General features: G+C 42.3%; 2 protein-coding genes across 2 annotated transcripts in view; both read left to right on the top strand.

Moving 5' to 3' along the window:
* LOC122541488 (zinc-binding protein A33-like) overlaps positions 1-17,464 on the top strand; it is a 492,570-nt gene that overhangs the window by 51,043 nt on the left and 424,063 nt on the right. The window lies entirely within an intron of this gene.
* Positions 1-17,464, top strand: part of LOC122541190 (E3 ubiquitin-protein ligase TRIM39-like) — a 46,179-nt gene that overhangs the window by 21,447 nt on the left and 7,268 nt on the right. The window contains exons 4-6 of the mRNA XM_043677817.1: positions 453-572; positions 3,581-3,613; positions 12,634-12,660. Of these exons, the coding sequence (XP_043533752.1) occupies positions 453-572; positions 3,581-3,613; positions 12,634-12,660 (180 nt within the window). The remainder of the gene's footprint in view (positions 1-452; positions 573-3,580; positions 3,614-12,633; positions 12,661-17,464) is intronic.

Below are 17,464 nucleotides of genomic sequence, written 5' to 3'. Positions count from 1 at the left end.
GTGCAAACTCCACACAGACAGTTGCCCGATGCTGGAATTGAACCCAGGCCCCTGGAGCTGTGAGGCAGCATGCTAACCAGTGAGCCACCATGCTGCCCGAAATGTCCCGTACTTGCAGATGTAGAATTTCCATGTTTTATGTAGCTAACTATTAGAGAGTTAAAAAGGCTTAATATAACATAATGCAGATTTTAACGATATATCATATTGTAGTTATTGTTGTTGCAAGGATTGAGCTACTTCAAGTGCTCTGCACAATTAAAATTGCACACGATATCTCCCTGAAGCCTCTTTCCAACCACCTGCTAACTGATGGCTCAAGTACACACAAAATTTTCATTCTGGTGCAAGACATTCTGACATTAAAATGGGGTCATTCCGATAAGGTTGGGAAATGCTGGTGTGTGTTGCAGATAATTTCATTGTGTAACTCCCTACTATCTACTTCACAGGTGATATCTTCCCTTCTGTTCCTGTCTGGGTGGCTCCATTACTTGTGACCATTTGTCTTCTAATTGGAGCCATTTCTGCTTTGATTTATTGGAATGTGAAACAACAACCACACATGAAAGGTATGTTCTCAATGTAATGGTGACAAAGAACAACATAGTCACAGGCTATGTATTCCCCTGAGGGTTCTCCATGTTTCCTGCTGTAATCTCAGGAAATGTGGAGGAATCTCTGGGAAACAGCTTCAGTGGGGCTTCTATCAATCTATCAGCAAAGATAAGCTCCAGGTAAGAAGAACCCTGTCAAATTTCAGAATGACAGGGTGACATGAGAAAAATGTTGAAATCCAAGAAGTGTTGGCTGCTGCTCAAATTACAAGCTATTCCACAAATTGAAGTCCCAGGGCGAGGAAGGAAATTGTGATGGCATTGGGAAGGATAGCCTTGTGGATAGGTAAGAAGGCTCTTGACTGAAGCTATTGAAGTGGTCATGGGGAGGGAGCACCCGGGTCAGATATCAGAAACGGGAGTTTCCACCCCTCCTCTCATTCATGCCATCCAACCATTCTTAGAGATCGTAAGGACTGAAGGTGCTGAAAGTCAGAGCAGATAAAATGTGGAGCTGGAAAGGCACAGCAGGTCAGATGACAACAGAGGAGCAGGAAAGTCGATGTTTTGGATCAGGGACCCTTCAGCAGGACTGAGGAGGGGGAAGGGAGCCCAGAAATAAGTTGAAGGGTGGTGATGTCTGGGAATGGTGGGGCCAGGAGAAAGGTAGGTAGGTTGACGCTGGTAGGGTTCTTGGATTGGTCAGTGGGAAGGGTGAAAGGAAAATGGACAGGTTAGGTCTGGTCCAGGAGGCAGGGAGGAGAGGAAGGCAGGGAGGAGAGGAAGGCTGGGCCATTGTTTGAGGTTGAGGGTATGGGAAGATTTTGAAGGTGGTGAAGTCTATATTAAAGCCTTTGGGCTATAAACTCCTGAGGTGGAATAAGAGATGTTGTTCTTCCAGTTTGCACATGGCCTTAATTTGGCAGTGGAGGAGGAACAGGATGGACCTACTGTCATGGGAGGGGGAGTTGAAATGGCTGGCAACTGAAAGGTGGTGTTGATTGGAGTATACAGAGCACCGATGCTCTGCGAGATTCATCCAAGGTGTGTTGCTTCAGAGCCCTGCTTTCCTAATACTGACTTCAATTGAGGTGAGGGTACTCGGCTGCCATAGGCCTTGTTCACACTTAGTGAAATTGTGGACAGGTCAAAGGGAGGACAACAGCAAGGTCAACTTGGTAATATTGCAACAAAACGTTCCCACCCCCCCCCCCATCAGCACCCACTTCTTCCATTGGTGTATTTCAACCCTACTTGTTCGGGCTGGTCTTGGAGGAGGAGGTATCTCAGTGAAAAATAAATTAATGGTTGCAAATTCCAATTTTTTTGTGGAATAAAAAACTCTTCTGAATTTTCGGGATTTGTGATAAATCCCCTGACCAGTTCTGAAGATGGTCAAAAAAATTACTGAACATTAATTCTGCTTCCACTTCAAAGGTGCTGCCAGACCTGCTGAATTTCTCCAGTAGTTTGTGTTTTATGTGATTCTGATTCACTATTGGCCATTTAAATCTCTCTTCCAAAACTAGAATTGTAAATGAGATCAAATGAACAGCTGAATTTCATTTTCAGTTAACCTGTAGATACGTTCAATATATTGATTCATATTATTGGTAACTACATTTCAATTCAGCACTTTGATAATTGTAATTATGTCCAAATCTTTCACTTGTCAACCATTAAAAGTAAGCTTTGACCTATTCATGTCATTCTAAACTAGCTCACAATGAGACAATCTACTGTTAAAAGAGGATCTATTCATTTTCCTCTTGCTTCATATTTTCCTTTGCATTGATCAACATTAAAATCCATCAGACTTTAAAAGCTAGTTTTGCACTCCACAATGGTATCAAAAATGTGATACATAAAGTGCCCTATGTCATCATTTCTGAACAGTGTAAAGAATGGGGAAACAGAATGAACCATTCATAATTCTCACTTCCCCAACCCAAAGGAGAAAGTGCTGGAAAATCTCAGCAGGTCTGGCAGCATCTATGAGGAGAGAAAAGAGCTGACGTTTTGAGTCTAACTGACGCTTTGTCAAAGCTAAAAGTTTGCTTTTATCCATAATTCTCACTTATTCATATTGCTGTTGCATTTTTAATCCTTTCGATCCGTGTCACTCCCAAAACTACCAACAAACAGCTCATTATTTTGCTGCTTATTTCCTTATTGATTTCAAAATTGATCACATCTGCTCCATGGATCTGACTCTTTTTATCTGGAATTTGTCCACAGTCTTTCCCAACTGATATTGATCTGGATAATTTTTGTATCACAGATGCCATTTCCAGGTACTCCATAAACATCTACTGAACGATACTGGAAATGTCTGATGTGTCTATCAGGGGAAATAGTGACACAGAGGCAAGGTCACGGGATGTCAAGAGGCCCAGGTTAATAGTCATATGGATACTATGACTATGTATAGCAGTCATAGTATGGATGTAATTTGGATACTTTTACTTGGATATTGAGTCCGAAAGGCGTCAGAGTTCCTGACCTGAAAATGAGGTGCAGTCCTTCCAGCTTGCATGAAGCTTCACTGGAACATTGCAGCAAGCCTGAGATAGAGATGTCAGCCAATGTCTTTTTGGGCATGAAATCTGCCCTCCTAACCTGTTCCGGCTTACAGCTGACCCCAGTCCGACAGTAATGTGCAAAAATTCAGAACTGTCCTCTTCATTCAGTTCAAAGGGCAATTTGAGATTGGCAGCAACTTCACTTGGAGAGAGTTAAAGACATTTTCTAAATATCTTTACGCAGTTTATTCCCATCTGTTATCCTCATTTGTATTTTACTGAGCCCTCCTTCCCCCTTTACCTTCCTCATATTTGCTGAAAACCTTTTATCCCTCTATTTTTTTGTTTCTGATAAAAGGGCACCAACCTGTTTCTCCCTCCACAGATGTCACCCGACTTGCTAATTTTTCTGGCATTGTTTTTATTTCCTATTTGTATCGCCTACAATATTTTTCAACTGATTAATATTCAAAACCATGTTTTTCTTGTATTTTCTTTCAGATCTTGAACTTTGGAAATTTATCATCAAACATGGTAAGAGTCCAACACTGAGCTATTCACAAATGGCAAAGATACTTTGTTTGGAATAATTACAAGTTTAATGAATTTGATTATACACATTGTGACATGACTGTGTGCTTTAATCCAGAGGCTTAATAAACTGATGTCATTAAACATTTTAAGAGTACATTGCTCTGTAAGAGGATAATGGAATAATGGTCAGCATTTCATTTGAATACATTGTCAAAATTTTCCAAGACTTTGTACTGCCTCAGGGGCCATAAGACCATAAGAAATAGGAAAAGGAGTAGGCCGTTCAGCCTATTAAATCTGCTCTACCATTCAACTGTGGCTAAAATGTTTCAACCCCGTTCTCCCGTCTTTCTTCTATGATTTATTTCCCCCCTTACTTGTCAAGAACTTATCTATCTCTGTCTTAAATACACTCAGTTCTTCCTGATCTCATTTCTAAAGGTTTGTCCCTTCACTGTGAGGCTGTGCCTTCAGGTTAGAGTCTCTCCAACCAGTGGAAACATTGTCTCCACTCTATCCAGGATATCCACTCTATCCAGGCCTCTCAGTAAACTATAAATTTCTATCAGAATCCCCCCATATCCTGCTAAACTTCATCGAATCCAGATCAAAACTCCTCAACTGCTCCTCATATGTGAAATCCTTCATTCCCAAGATTATTCTTGGAAATTTCCTCTGCACACCCCTCAAGACCAGCACATCCTCCCTTAGATATGGACCCAAAACTGCTCCCAAAATTCCAAATGTGGTCTGACCAGAGCGTTATGCATCCTCAATTGTACATCCTTTGTCTTCTTCTCCAGGGGACCTGAAGTGAATGCTTGCATTGCATTTGCTTTCTTAATTGCCAAGAACATTGAGAACAGGAATTGGGACATCATGTTGTAACTGTGCAGGGCATAGGCGAGGCCACAATTGGAAAACTGTGTGCAATTCAGGTCTTCCTGCTAAAGAGAAAGATGTTCTTAAACTTGAAACGGGTAGAAATGATTTACAAAGATGTTGCCGGGGTTGGATGGTTTAAGCTATCGGGAGATGCTCAATAGACTGGCGTTATTTTCCCTGGAGCATTGGAGACTGAGGGAAATTTATAAAAGTCATGTCGGGCATGGATAAGGTGAAAGCAAAGGCTTTTTTTTTCCTGGGTGAGGGGGAAACCCAACACTAGAGGGCATAGGTTTAAGATGAGATGGGAAAGATTTAAAAGGGACCTGAGGAGTAAGTTCTTCACACAGAGGGTAGTGCATGTATGGAGCGTGCTGCAGGAGGAAGTAGAGGAAGCCAGTATGATTACAGCAGGTAAAAGGCTTCTGGAAGGTACATGAACAGGAAGGGTTTAGAAGGATATGGGCCAAATGCTGGCGGACAGGACTAAATCAGATTGGGATGTCTGCTCAGCATGGATGAGTTGGATCAAAGAGCCTGTTTCCATTCTGTATGACTTTATGACAAGTCTCAAGTCCCTTTGTCCTTCAGATTTCCAAAGATTTTCCCCATTCAGAAAATAGTGTATGTGCCTATTCTTTCTACCAAAGTGCATAACCTCATGCTTTTCCACATTGTATTCCATCTGCCATTTCTTTTCCCACTTTTCTAGCTTATATATGTCCTTGTACAGCCTCTTCAACAATACCTGTCCACCCACCTGCCTTTGTTTCATCTGCCAAATTAGTAATAATGCACTTCATTTCCTCATACAGATTGTTAATGTATAATGGGAATAATTATGATCCCTGTGGAACTCTGCTAGTCACCGAGAAAAACAGAAATTGCTGGAATAGCTCAGCAGATCCAGCAGCATTTGTGGAAATAAATCAAAGCTAAGAATTCTGAGGAAAGGTCACTGGACCCGAAACATTAACTTTGATTTCTTTACACAGAAGCTGCCAGACCTGGCAATTTTTCAGCAATTTCTGGGTTTTTATTTCTGATTTACAGTGTCCGCATTTGATTTTTATCTACTAGGCACTTGCAGCTCTCCTGGAAAGACCCCTTTATCCCCAGTCTTCAATCCTATCCTCTGTCGATGCCAGTACCTTGCCCTAACGCTGTTGGCTCTGATCTTTCTTTGCAGTATCGTGTGCAGCATCTTGCGACAGGCCTTCAGGAAATCCAAATAGATCATGTCCACTGGATCTCCTTTGTCGAACATTCTCATTACCTCCTCAAGGAATTCTAGTAGATTTGTCAGGCATGACCTCCCCTTGATGAAGTGGTGCTGGCTCAGCCCAATATCACCATGCACTGTTGTGGTTCTGTTCGCCGAGCTGGAAGTTTTTGTTGCAAACGTTTCGTCCCCTGGCTAGGCGACATCATCAGTGCTTGGGAGTGGTGTTGTCCCAGTCGAATTCATGTTGCTTGTTGTCTGCGTGTGTGGCTACTAAGGATAGCTGGTCGTGTCGTTTCGTGGCTAGTTGATGTTCATATTTGCGGATTGTTAGCTGTCTTCCTGTTTGTCCTATGTAGTGTTTAGTGCAGTCCTTGCATGGTATTTTGTACACTACGTTAGTTTTGCTCATGTTGGGTATCGGGTCCTTCATTCTGGTGAGTTGTTGTCTGAGCGTGGCTGTTGGTTTGTGTGTCGCTATGGGTCCTAGGGACAACACTACTATCATAGGGCAAGCCAGACAGAGAACAGCCAGGGAATTCCTAGAGGCATGGCATTCATCCACAAACTCCATCAACAAACACATCAACCTGGACCCAATATACCAACCACTACAGCGGACAGCTGAAACTGACAAACGGAAGTGGCAGGGACAGACCACTATAAACACCGGAGGAAACATCAAAGAAGCGCTTCGCAGGAGGCTCCCAAGCACTGATGATGTCGCCTAGCCAGGGGACGAAACGTTTGCAACAAAAACTTCCAGCTCGGCGAACAGAACCACAACAACGAGCACCCAGCTACAAATCTTCGCACAAACTTTAATCACCATGCACTTACAAGTACTCCACAATCCCATCCTTAATAATGGACTCTAAATTCTTACCAATGACTGAGGTCAGGCTGACCAGCCCATAATTTCTCATCGTCTTCCTTCCGAGAAAGAGATGTTACATTTGCCAATTCCAGCCCTCTGGGACTCTCCCAGACTCCAGTGATTTCTGAAAGATCAACACCAATGTCTCCTCAATCTCTTCACCTATCTCCTTTAGTGCCCTGAGATAAAGTCCATCTGATATATCCACTTTCAGAGACCTTTCACCTTCCCAAGCACCTTCTCCTTAATGATGGTTATTTCACCCACCTCTGCCCTCGACTTATTTGAAGTGCTCGAATATTACCGTTGTCTTTGACCATGAAGACTGATGCAAAGTACCTATTCAGTTCCTCCAGCATTTCTTTGTTCCCCCCTCCTTACTACTTCTCCAGCCTCATTTTCCAGCAGTCCATTTTCCATTCTTGCCTCCCTCCTAACCGTTATATATTAAAAACAACTTGCAATTTTATTTTCGATTGAGCGAACTTAGTCTCTTCTTGCACCTTCTCCCCCCAATTACTTTTTTGAGATCCTGGATGCCCACAAATTTAAACTGGCTTAAGACAGAAGGCACAAGTTAGTGACACAGTTTTTAAAATAAAGGACAGGTTTAGGCTTCACCCGAAACACACCTTCCAGATTGGTGAGGCCAGTACGAAAGCACTTTGGTCAGTTATTTATAAAACACAGAAATATTTTTGCCTGTATATATTAACCTTTATACTGCATCATGAGTCTCAAAATCAGATTTAACTTATTGTCTAAATTTTCCCCATACAGCAGATCATAACCATACTCAGTTCTGAAAGTTGACATTTCAAATTAACATCCAAGTAATTCATTCACCTGTGATTTCTAAATTTCCTGGCTCCCAGTTGGCTGAGTGTTGATAGGTGTAAAGTGGTTCCCTCAAATTGGAGTCTCTGTCTCCACCCTGGCACACAGCTTGTCTCTTAAGCCCATGTACCCTACAACTTCCTCTCTCTTCAGCACGCAGTCTCTCCCTCTCTCTCTCTCACTCTATCCCCCAGCACTTGCAGGTGCCAACCTCTTGCAGCCACTTCTCCAATGTACTTTGGTCTCTCAATACAGCAGTGAAGTTTCAGCCCAGATTCTGTGCACAAGTTCTGGATTGGGGATTGTTGCAGAACCTTTTAATTTGGGTCAGAATGCTGCTAGACAGGTAATATTACTTCTGTTGTAAAACAACAGAAATTCTAGAAAGACACTTGCACCAACTGGTCCTGTTGTGCCTGACATGTAATAGTATAAAGTAAGTGTTAGTGGAGAATCCAGATTTCAGGTTTGTGAGTAACAAGTTCGAAGGATGGCACAGATGGACAACATAATGCAGCTATTTCTTCACCTGATAGCTAAAAGTAACCATGATTGTCAGTGTGATTGTAGTTAAGGAACATTAATATTAAAGTGTAGTTTATAAACACCATGAATATTATCAGAATTATGTAGAAAATAGAGGCTGGAGTATGCTATTTGGCCCTTTGAGTTAGCACCACTTATTACAAAGTAAATTTCATGTGTTTTCAGAGTTTTTCTTGCAATTTCTACACATGAGAAATATTCAAACAATTTCTGAAATATTAAGTATTAACAGACCATTTCCATTTTTAATTAAATTCAAAACACTTCCTGATCTTCATGTTCAAAAATGATGGACAGATTAATGTAATTAATATACACTCTTTACTATCTTCACATTTTAATAAATAATCAAAATGTTTAAATAACTGATCCTCATAAATTGATTATTTATAAGTTTTATAAATCGTTTGAGAGAATGATTTGTTAGGATCTCAGCTAATGGCAGTCAGACAGATAAAATATATAGTTAAACAAGTTTAATTCTATGTTTCCAATTTGGTAACTGTGATGGTCAGTTATTGAGTAAGTTCACATGAGGCTCCCGATTGACTTAATTCAAAAGAACAGAAATTCATGACAAAAAGAAGAAAAGGTATTGTATGACAATTCGGAAAGATCTTGTCTTAAAAAACAAAAACAAAGAGTCAGCACTTTTTTCCCCTGGCAATCCCTGATTTACAGATAGTCAATGTTAGTGGAAGTATCACAGCCACCTTGACTCTCTCGTCTTATTTAACTGTTGAGGTGGCAACTGTTTCCTTTTGGTGACTTTCTGCACTTTGAGCAGATCGATTCTCTATGTCTCTCTCCAAAACACAAATCAGGCAGACTAACTCACTGACTTTCTCTCACTAAACTCAAAGAAAAAATTTGTGTTTCTTTTACTCTTGTTTACTTGAATTGCTAAAACATCCTAAGACCACTTTCTAGCTCTGAAATCCGGAAAAGTTCCCCAAAACAAAGTGCCCTTCTATTGTTAAGGAACTTTTCTTTTGAATTGAACTTGCTTCTGGCCTTTGGCCTCTGACCTGTCATCCCATTGATCACAAGAACTCAGCTTTGAATTCACATTTTATCTCCATGTAGTTCATTTAAGATATTGGAGGCAATTATCTTCCTGGGTAGTTTATCTCATTGAGTTTAAGTCACTCATTGTCTTGGAAGTGTGTTTTGAACTCATTTAAAATTGCTGTCTGACCTTTTTTTCTTTAAAAAAAAAGTTTACTTCTCAGAACTATGACCAAAAATCCATTTCTCTTATTTTAGAGAAGATAACTACATTTGGAAGGCACTAAGGAGAAAGAATTAGACAATACTGGGATGCAGTCTCAGGATGCTGTAATTTAAAGAGATTTCAGAGAGAGTTATGAGGGCACAGTGACAGGCCCTAGGACAGGGGATGTATCCATCCATCTATCTTTCTATCGATCTCATTTATCTTGATCTACCAAATGATGTTGGAGAACAGGAAAGAAACTCTCGCATTCTTTGCTTGGAAACTAGGGATCTGTGATCTCAAAGAGAAAGGCCCAGAGTCTGGGAGTTTGGGGGGAAGGGAAAGAGAATTCACACAAAGGGGACGATGCCATCCAACAGAACTGAGGAGCAGGTTTCAGCATTAGGAGTCGTTGTCTGGTAGTGTAAGAGATTGCTAGGAATTGTCAATATCGTACAAATCTGGGGCCATCTTGTGTGGAACATCTCAGGAGAATGACACCCACGTTGTCTCTCCTAACACATTCTTACCTATTGACCATTCCCAACCCATTCATTAAAGTGAAACAAAGAACTGCAGATGTCAGAAATCTGAAACATAAATGGAAATTACTGGAGAAACTCGGCAGTCCTGGCAGCATCTGTGGGAAGAAAACCAAGCTAACATTTTAAGTCCAATGACCCTTCAGAACTGATTACTGTTAGGAAAAGGTGAAGGCAGGGTTTGAGTATGAAAAGAAGTAGAAATGCGAAGATGTGGACAACAGAGAATTACAGGCAGACATATGCCAGGGAGAAAGAAAAGCAGATAATGTGGACTTTGAGAAGGTGAAAATAGGTTAGCTGTGCTGAAAACAGCCCATGTCATGGCACAGCCTGGGATATAGGGAGTTGGTAAAGAATATAGAAGAAGGTGTACAGTTGGTAAAATTATTGAACTTGAAATGAAGTCCTGAAGGCTAAAGGATCATGAAATGGAAAATGACATGCTGTTCTTCTGCCTATCGCTGACCCTCACTAGAGCAGTGCAGCAGGCCCGAGACAGAAATCTTGGCCAGGGAACACAGTCGTGTGTTGAAGTGGCAGGCAACTGGAAGCTTGGGGACATTTTTGCAAACAGAATGTAGGTATTCCACAAACTGGTTACCCAGTCTGTGTTTTGTCTCCCCAGTGCAGATAATGTGGACTTTGAGAAGGTGAAAATAGGTTAGCTGTGCTGAAAGCAGCCCATGTCATGGCACAGCCTGGGATATAGGGAGTTGGTAAAGAATATAGAAGAAGGTGTACAGTTGGTAAAATTATTGAATTTGAAATGGAGTCCTGAGGGCTAAAGGATCATGAAATGGAAAATGACATGCTGTTCCTCCGCCTATCGCTGACCCTCACTAGAGCAGTGCAGCAGGCCCGAGACAGAAATCTTGGCCAGGGAACACAGTTGTGTGTTGAAGTGGCAGGCAACTGGAAGCTTGGGGATATTTTTGCAAACAGAATGTAGGTGTTCCACAAACTGGTTACCCAGTCTGTGTTTTGTCTCCCCAGTGTAGAGGAGACCATATTGTGAGTCATGAATACAGTAGATTAGATTGAATAAAGTGCTGGTAAATCACGGTTTCGCCTGGAAGGTGTGTTTGGATCCTTGGATTGTGAGGAGAGAGGAAGTAAACATGCAAATGGTGCACCTTCTGCGATTGTATAGGAAGGTGGTGTAGGGGTTTGAGGAGGTCTAAGGAGTGGACTAGGGTGTTCTGCAGGGCTCAGGGTTGAACAAACATTAGTAGGTAAAATTAGGACGAACCGGACGATATTCTACAAATGTATCAAGGGGAAGAGAATATCCAGGGAAAGAGAAGGGCCCATTAGGATCCAAGGGGGAAATCGGTGTGTGAAGGTGGAGAAGATTGGTAGATTGTTAAACAAGTACTTCACTATGTGACTATCTATGATTATGTTTGTGTTTTTATTTGAGAGAAGGAGGATGCAAGTTCAAAATTTGAGAGGATGGACCGTGAGGTTGTTGAGAAGATTGATGTAAGAAATGAGGAGTTAGTGAAGGTTTTGGTGGATATAAAACTAGACAAATCCCAGAGGATTTGTATTTAGGCTGCTGTGGGAGATGAGACAAAACATCATAGAGGCCTCACATACATCTTTAATTCCTCTCTCGCCAGAGTGGAGGTGCCAAAGGATTCTAGGATAGCTAATGTGGTTCCACTTTTTCAGTAAGGGAAATTAAGATAGACCAAGGAACTACAGCTCAGTGAGTCTGTCATCAGTATTTGGGTAACTAGTGGAAACAATGTGGAAGAAGAAAATGAATTTAGAGAGGCAAATGTTTATCAGCACGGCTTTGTCAGAGTGAAGCCATGCCGAAGAAAAGTTGTTGATTTTTTCGGAGGTGATCAAGCCTGTAGATGAGGATGTGGCAGTTGATGCAGTTTGAGTTTCAGTAAGGCTTTTGACAAGACCCCTCGTGGGAGACTGAAAATAAAGGTAAAAGCAAATGGGATCCAGGGTAACTTGGCAAGGTGGATCCAAATCTGGCTCAGCATCTGTTCCCCTAAGGTCAGTAACAAGGGGGCACACTTTTCAGGTGTGGTTCAGGAGGTTGAGAGGGTATTTCAGGAAAACATTAAGTGTGGAAATTTGAAATGCATTTCCTGGGAGGGTAGTTGAGGCACAAGGATACCTCACAACCTTTAGAGTGTGTGGCACGGTGGCACAGGCAAGGTGGATCCAAATCTGGCTCAGCATCTGTTCCCCTAAGGTCAGTAACAAGGGGGCACACTTTTCAGGTGTGGTTCAGGAGGTTGAGAGGGTATTTCAGGAAAACAGAAAGTGTGGAAATTTGAAATGCATTTCCTGGGAGGGTAGTTGAGGCACAAGGATACCTCACAACCTTTAGAGTGGGTGGCACGGTGGCACAGTGGTTAGCACTGCTGCCTCACAGCGCCAGAGACCCGGGTTCAATTCCCACCTCAGGCGACTGACTGTGTGGAGTTTGCAGGTTCTCCCCGTGTCTGCGTGGGTTTCCTCCGGGTGCTCCGGTTTCCTCCTACAATCCAAAAATGTGCAGGTTAGGTGAATTGGCCATGCTAAATTGCCCGTAGTGTTAGGTGAAGGGGTAAATGGAGGAGAATTGGTCTGGGTGGGTTACGCTTCGGTGGGTCGGTGTGGACTTGTTGGGCCGAAGAGCCTGTTTCCACACTGTAAGTAATCTAATCTTTTAAAAATGCACAGATGAGCTCTTGAAGTGTCATAATATTCAAGACTATGAGCCACGCAGGGAAAGTGGGAGATTTCATGTATTTTGGCAGCACAGACTCAATAGGCCAAAGGGCTTCTCCTGCACTTTAAATCATGGAAAAAGCAATTCGAGAAAAAGTACTTTATGGCATGCAAGAAAATCATTCTAATCTAATCTGTTCCTTCTGCTTTCAGAGTGGAAGAGAATTTGTGAGTGTAAAGGTAAGTCTTTCTTTTACAACATAGAATAAAAATGACATAATCAAAACAAAAGTTTATGAACAGCTTCAAAAAACTTGCCACCTGAAGAATAGTCTTCAATAAAAACCCATCCCAAAGATTGCTGCTTCAGTCCATCCAAACAAGTTACATTCAATGTAATTGAAAGGAATGTAAGGATTTTCAATTGCTGTTTTGAGATCTGATTCCACATTTTAGTTTGTATTAACTTTCTTCCAAAATTAATTATTTCCAGTGGGAATGCAGTAGGCCATGAACTTGCTTTGACTGATGCAGTTTGTCTGCCGAATGTTGTACTTTTGAGGAAAACATGAGAATGGACGAAGTATTGTTTATTCCTGTCCTTGATTTAGAAACTTTAAAAGAGCGAAGTAATACATTGGTGCAAGTTTTATTTTCTGATGATGTCCAGAAGTCTGTACCTTGGGGAATGTGTTTCCTGAACACCATCTGATGCCTTTCCCAATGTTTGGAAGCATGTTGTGATTCTTCACTTTCTTGGATGTTATTGATAGTTTTTAATTCTGTTTTCCTGCTGTTGGAAAATAAGTCAAATGGTGTAACTTAATGACCTTTCACACGCGTTCACTCCAACGCTGAAATTATAAAGTCATAGAAATGTCCATCACAGAAACAGACCTTTCAGTCGAACTCATCCATCCCGAACTGATTATCGTAACCTGATTATCATATCATTTGCCAGCACTTGGCCCATATCCCTCCAAACCCTTCCTATTCATGTACCCATCCAGATGCTTTTTAAATGCTGTAATTGTACCAGCCTCCAACACTTCCTCTGACAGCTCTTTCCATACATACACTACTCGCTACATAAAATGTTGCCCCTTGGGTCCCTTTAATATTATTCCCCTCTCACCCTAAACCTATGCCCTCGAGTTCTGGATTCCCCCACCCCAGGAAAAAGACATTGTCTATTTATCCTATCCATACCTCTCATGATTTTATAAACCTCTTTCAGGTCACCCCTCAGCCTTCGATGTTCCAAAGAAACCAGCTCCAGTCTATTCAGCCTCTCCCTATAGCTCAAACCATCCAACCCTGGCAACATCCTTGCAAATCTTTTCTGAACCCTTCAAGTTTCATAAAATCCTTCTGATTGAAAGGAGACCAGAATTGCAAGCAATATTACAGTTGCCTAACCAATACCCTGTACAGCTGCAACATAACCTCCCAACTCCTGTGTTTAATGCTCTAACCAATAAAGGAAAGCATTTGAAACACCTCCCTCACTATTCTATCCACCTGGGACTCTACTTTCAAGGAACTATGAACCTGCACTCCAAGGTCTCTTTGTTCCGCAACACTCACCAGGACTTTACCATTAAGTATGTAAGTCCTGCTCTGATTTACTTTTCCAAAATGCAACACGTCGCATTTATCTGAATTAAACTCCACTCTTCAGCCCATTTGCCCAACTGATCAAAATCCCGTTGTACTCTGAGGTAGCCTTCTTTGGTATTATCTACAAATGTACTAACTATATCTCCTCTGTTCACATCCAAAGCATTTATACGAATGATGAAAAGTAGTAGACTCAGCACCGATCCTTGTGGCACACCATTGGTCACAGGCCTCCAGTCTGAAAAACAACCCTCCACCACTACCCTTTGTCTTCTACCTTTGAGCCAGTTCTGTATCCAAATGGCTAGTTCCTCCTGTATTCCATGAGATCTAACCTTGCTGACTAGTCTCCCATGAGGAATCTTGTTGAATGCCTTCATGAAGTCCATGTAGATCATGTCTACCACTCTGCCCTCATCAATCCTCTTTGTTATTTCTTCAAAAAACTCAATCAAGTTCATGAGACATGATTTCCCACACACAAAACCATGTTGACTATCCCTAATCAGTCTTTGCCATTCCAAATACATGTACATCCTATCCCTCAGGACTCCTTCCAATGATTTGCCCACCACCGACATCAGGCTCACTGGTCTGTAGTTCCCTGACTTTTACTTACTACCTTTCTTGTATAGTGGCACCACGTTAGCCAACCTCCAGTCTTCCTGCACCTCTCCTGTGACTATCAATGATACAATCATCTCAGAAAAGGGCCCAGCAATCACTTCCCTGGCTTCCCATAGAGTTCTAGGGTACACCTGATCAGTTCCTGGGGATTTATCCACTTTTATCCGTTTCAAGACATCTAGCACCTTCTTCTCCTCTGTAATATGGACATTTTTCAAGATGTCACAATCTATTTACCACATTCTGTATCTTCCATGTTCTTCTGCACAGTAAAAGCTGATGCAAAATACTCATTTATTATCTCTCCCATCTCCTGCGGCTCCACACATAAGCTTCCTTGCTGATCTTTGAGGGACCCTATTCTCTCCCTAGTTACCCTTCTTTAACCCTATTTCCAAAGCTATCTCATGTCTCCTTTTTACCCTCTGATTTCCCTCGAGTATACTCCTCCTGCCTTTATACTGTTCTGAGGATTCACTCCATCTTTCCTGTCTGTATCTGACCTCTGCTTCCTTTTTCCCTCAACCAAAATATCAATTTCTTTAGTCATCCAGCATTCCCTACACCTACCAGCCTTCCTTTCACCATAACAGGAATATACTGTCTCTGGATTTCCATTATTGAATTTCTGAAGGCTTCCCATTTTCCAGCCGTCCCTTTACTTGCGAACATTTGCCCCCAATCAGCTTGCGAAAGTTCTTACCTAAAACCATCAAAATTAGACTTCCTCCAATTTAAAACTTCAACTTTTAGATCTGGTTTATCCTTTTCCATCATTATTTTAAAACTAATAGAATTATGGTCACTGGCCGTAAAGGGCTCCCCCACTGACACCTCTGTCACCTACCCTGCCTTATTTCCCAAGAGTAGGTCAAATTTTGCACCTTCTCTAGTAGGTACATCCACATACTGAATCAGAAAACTTTCCTGTACACGTTTAACAAATTCCTCTCCATCTAAACCCTTAACACTATGGCAGTCCCAGTCTATGTTTGGAAAGTTAAAATCTACTACCAATAGCCAACCTATTATTCTTGTAGGTTAGAGTCTGTCTGCATTCCAATCTTGAGTCAGACTGGTTGTATTTCCAAAGCAGGAATTTATGAAATGTCACATTGACTGACTGCCGATAAGTTGTGTGCGTTTTGAACAACCTGCAATCTTCTTCCTGACCTCTCCGCCCCCACCCCACTCCAGCCTATCACCCTCACCTTGACCTCCCTCCTCTCGCCGCAATTCCAACGCCCCTCCCCACCTGATGTTGTAAGACATTTATGAAGAGCAAAGAATTATACATGAATGAAGATTCTCCAGCTCAGTATTCACCTGTCCCCATCTTGTGGGATTCCATCCAAATTTGTGGAATTCCTACCATGTGGAAGCAGGCCATTTGACCCATTGGGTCCACACTGCCTCGCTGAAGAGCATCCCACTCACTTTATCCCTGTAACCCTGCATATCCCAAGGCTTATCCACCTAGCCTGTGTACATCTTTGGACACTATGGGGCAATTTAGAATGGCCAATCCACCTAACCTGCACCGCTTTGTACTGTTGGAGGAAACTGAAGCACCCAGAAGAAACGCATGCAGACACGGGGAGAACATACAAACACCACGCAGTCACCTGATGGTGGAATCAAACCTGGATTCTTGGCACTGTGAGGCATTTAACCACTAAACTCAAAATTCACTATCCCTTTATTCTTACCCCTTGTCACCAATAGGTGTTTGAAATAAATTCAGTTTCTTCATTGATTATGTGTCAGCAGCTTATCATTTAAACTATGTTTTTGTGCTTTTCTAGGCCATAACAAGTAGGTGTACATGCTGAGACCTATTCTTCAATGCATTTTCTTCATAACATTTCTCATTAGTTACTTCAGATGTACCAAACACTCCGCACAGTTACACTGATATCCCAAAACCATGCCATGTATTCTTGACTTTCGTTTTTTTTTATTTGGAAAGATCAGAAGTTGGAGCAAGCAAGTATATCCTCCCCTCCTGGTCCCAATATTCCAGGTCATAGAGTCATAGGGATATATAGCATGAAAACAGACACTCCAGTCCAACTCATCTATGCAGAGTAGATACCCTAAATAAATCTCATCCCATTGGACAGTATTTTGCCCTTACTCCTCTAAACTCTTCCAATTTATGTACACATCCACATGCCTTTTAAAATGTACAAAGAACAAAGAAACTTTACAGCCCAGGAACAGGCCCTTCGGCCCTCCAAGCCTGAGCCGATCCAGATGTACTGTCTAAACCTGAGGCCCAATTTCTAAGCATCTGTATCCCTCTGCTCCCCACCTAATCATGACACGCACGCGCTCTCTCACACACACTACCCTTCCAGACACATGTGCGCTCTCACACACACTACCCTTCCAGACACATCCGCATGCGAGCGCGCTCTCAGATGCTACCCTTCCAGGCACACGTACACGTGCATGCTCACACGCTACCCTTCCAGATACACACACGCGCGCACTCTCACATGCTACCCTTCAGACATGCGCATGCTCTCTCACACGCTACCCTTCCCGACACACGCGTGTGGGCTCTCACACGCTACCCTTCCAGACACACATGCTCTCTCACATGCTACCCTTCCAGACATCACGCGCACTCTCACACACACCAAACCCATGCACAAACATGACACCCTCATGCGCACATCATCCAGACAGGCACACATCTCCCCCCCCCCCCGACACAGACATCACTCACACCCACCCCACCCTCATATATGGATCGCACTCATGCACGTACAAGTCACCCTCACATGCACAT

Source organism: Chiloscyllium plagiosum, chromosome 37 (genome assembly GCF_004010195.1).
Source record: "Chiloscyllium plagiosum isolate BGI_BamShark_2017 chromosome 37, ASM401019v2, whole genome shotgun sequence".
Taxonomy (NCBI): domain Eukaryota; kingdom Metazoa; phylum Chordata; class Chondrichthyes; order Orectolobiformes; family Hemiscylliidae; genus Chiloscyllium; species Chiloscyllium plagiosum.
Note: the sequence above shows the minus strand (reverse complement) of the source record. Positions and strands in the feature narration are given on the sequence as shown.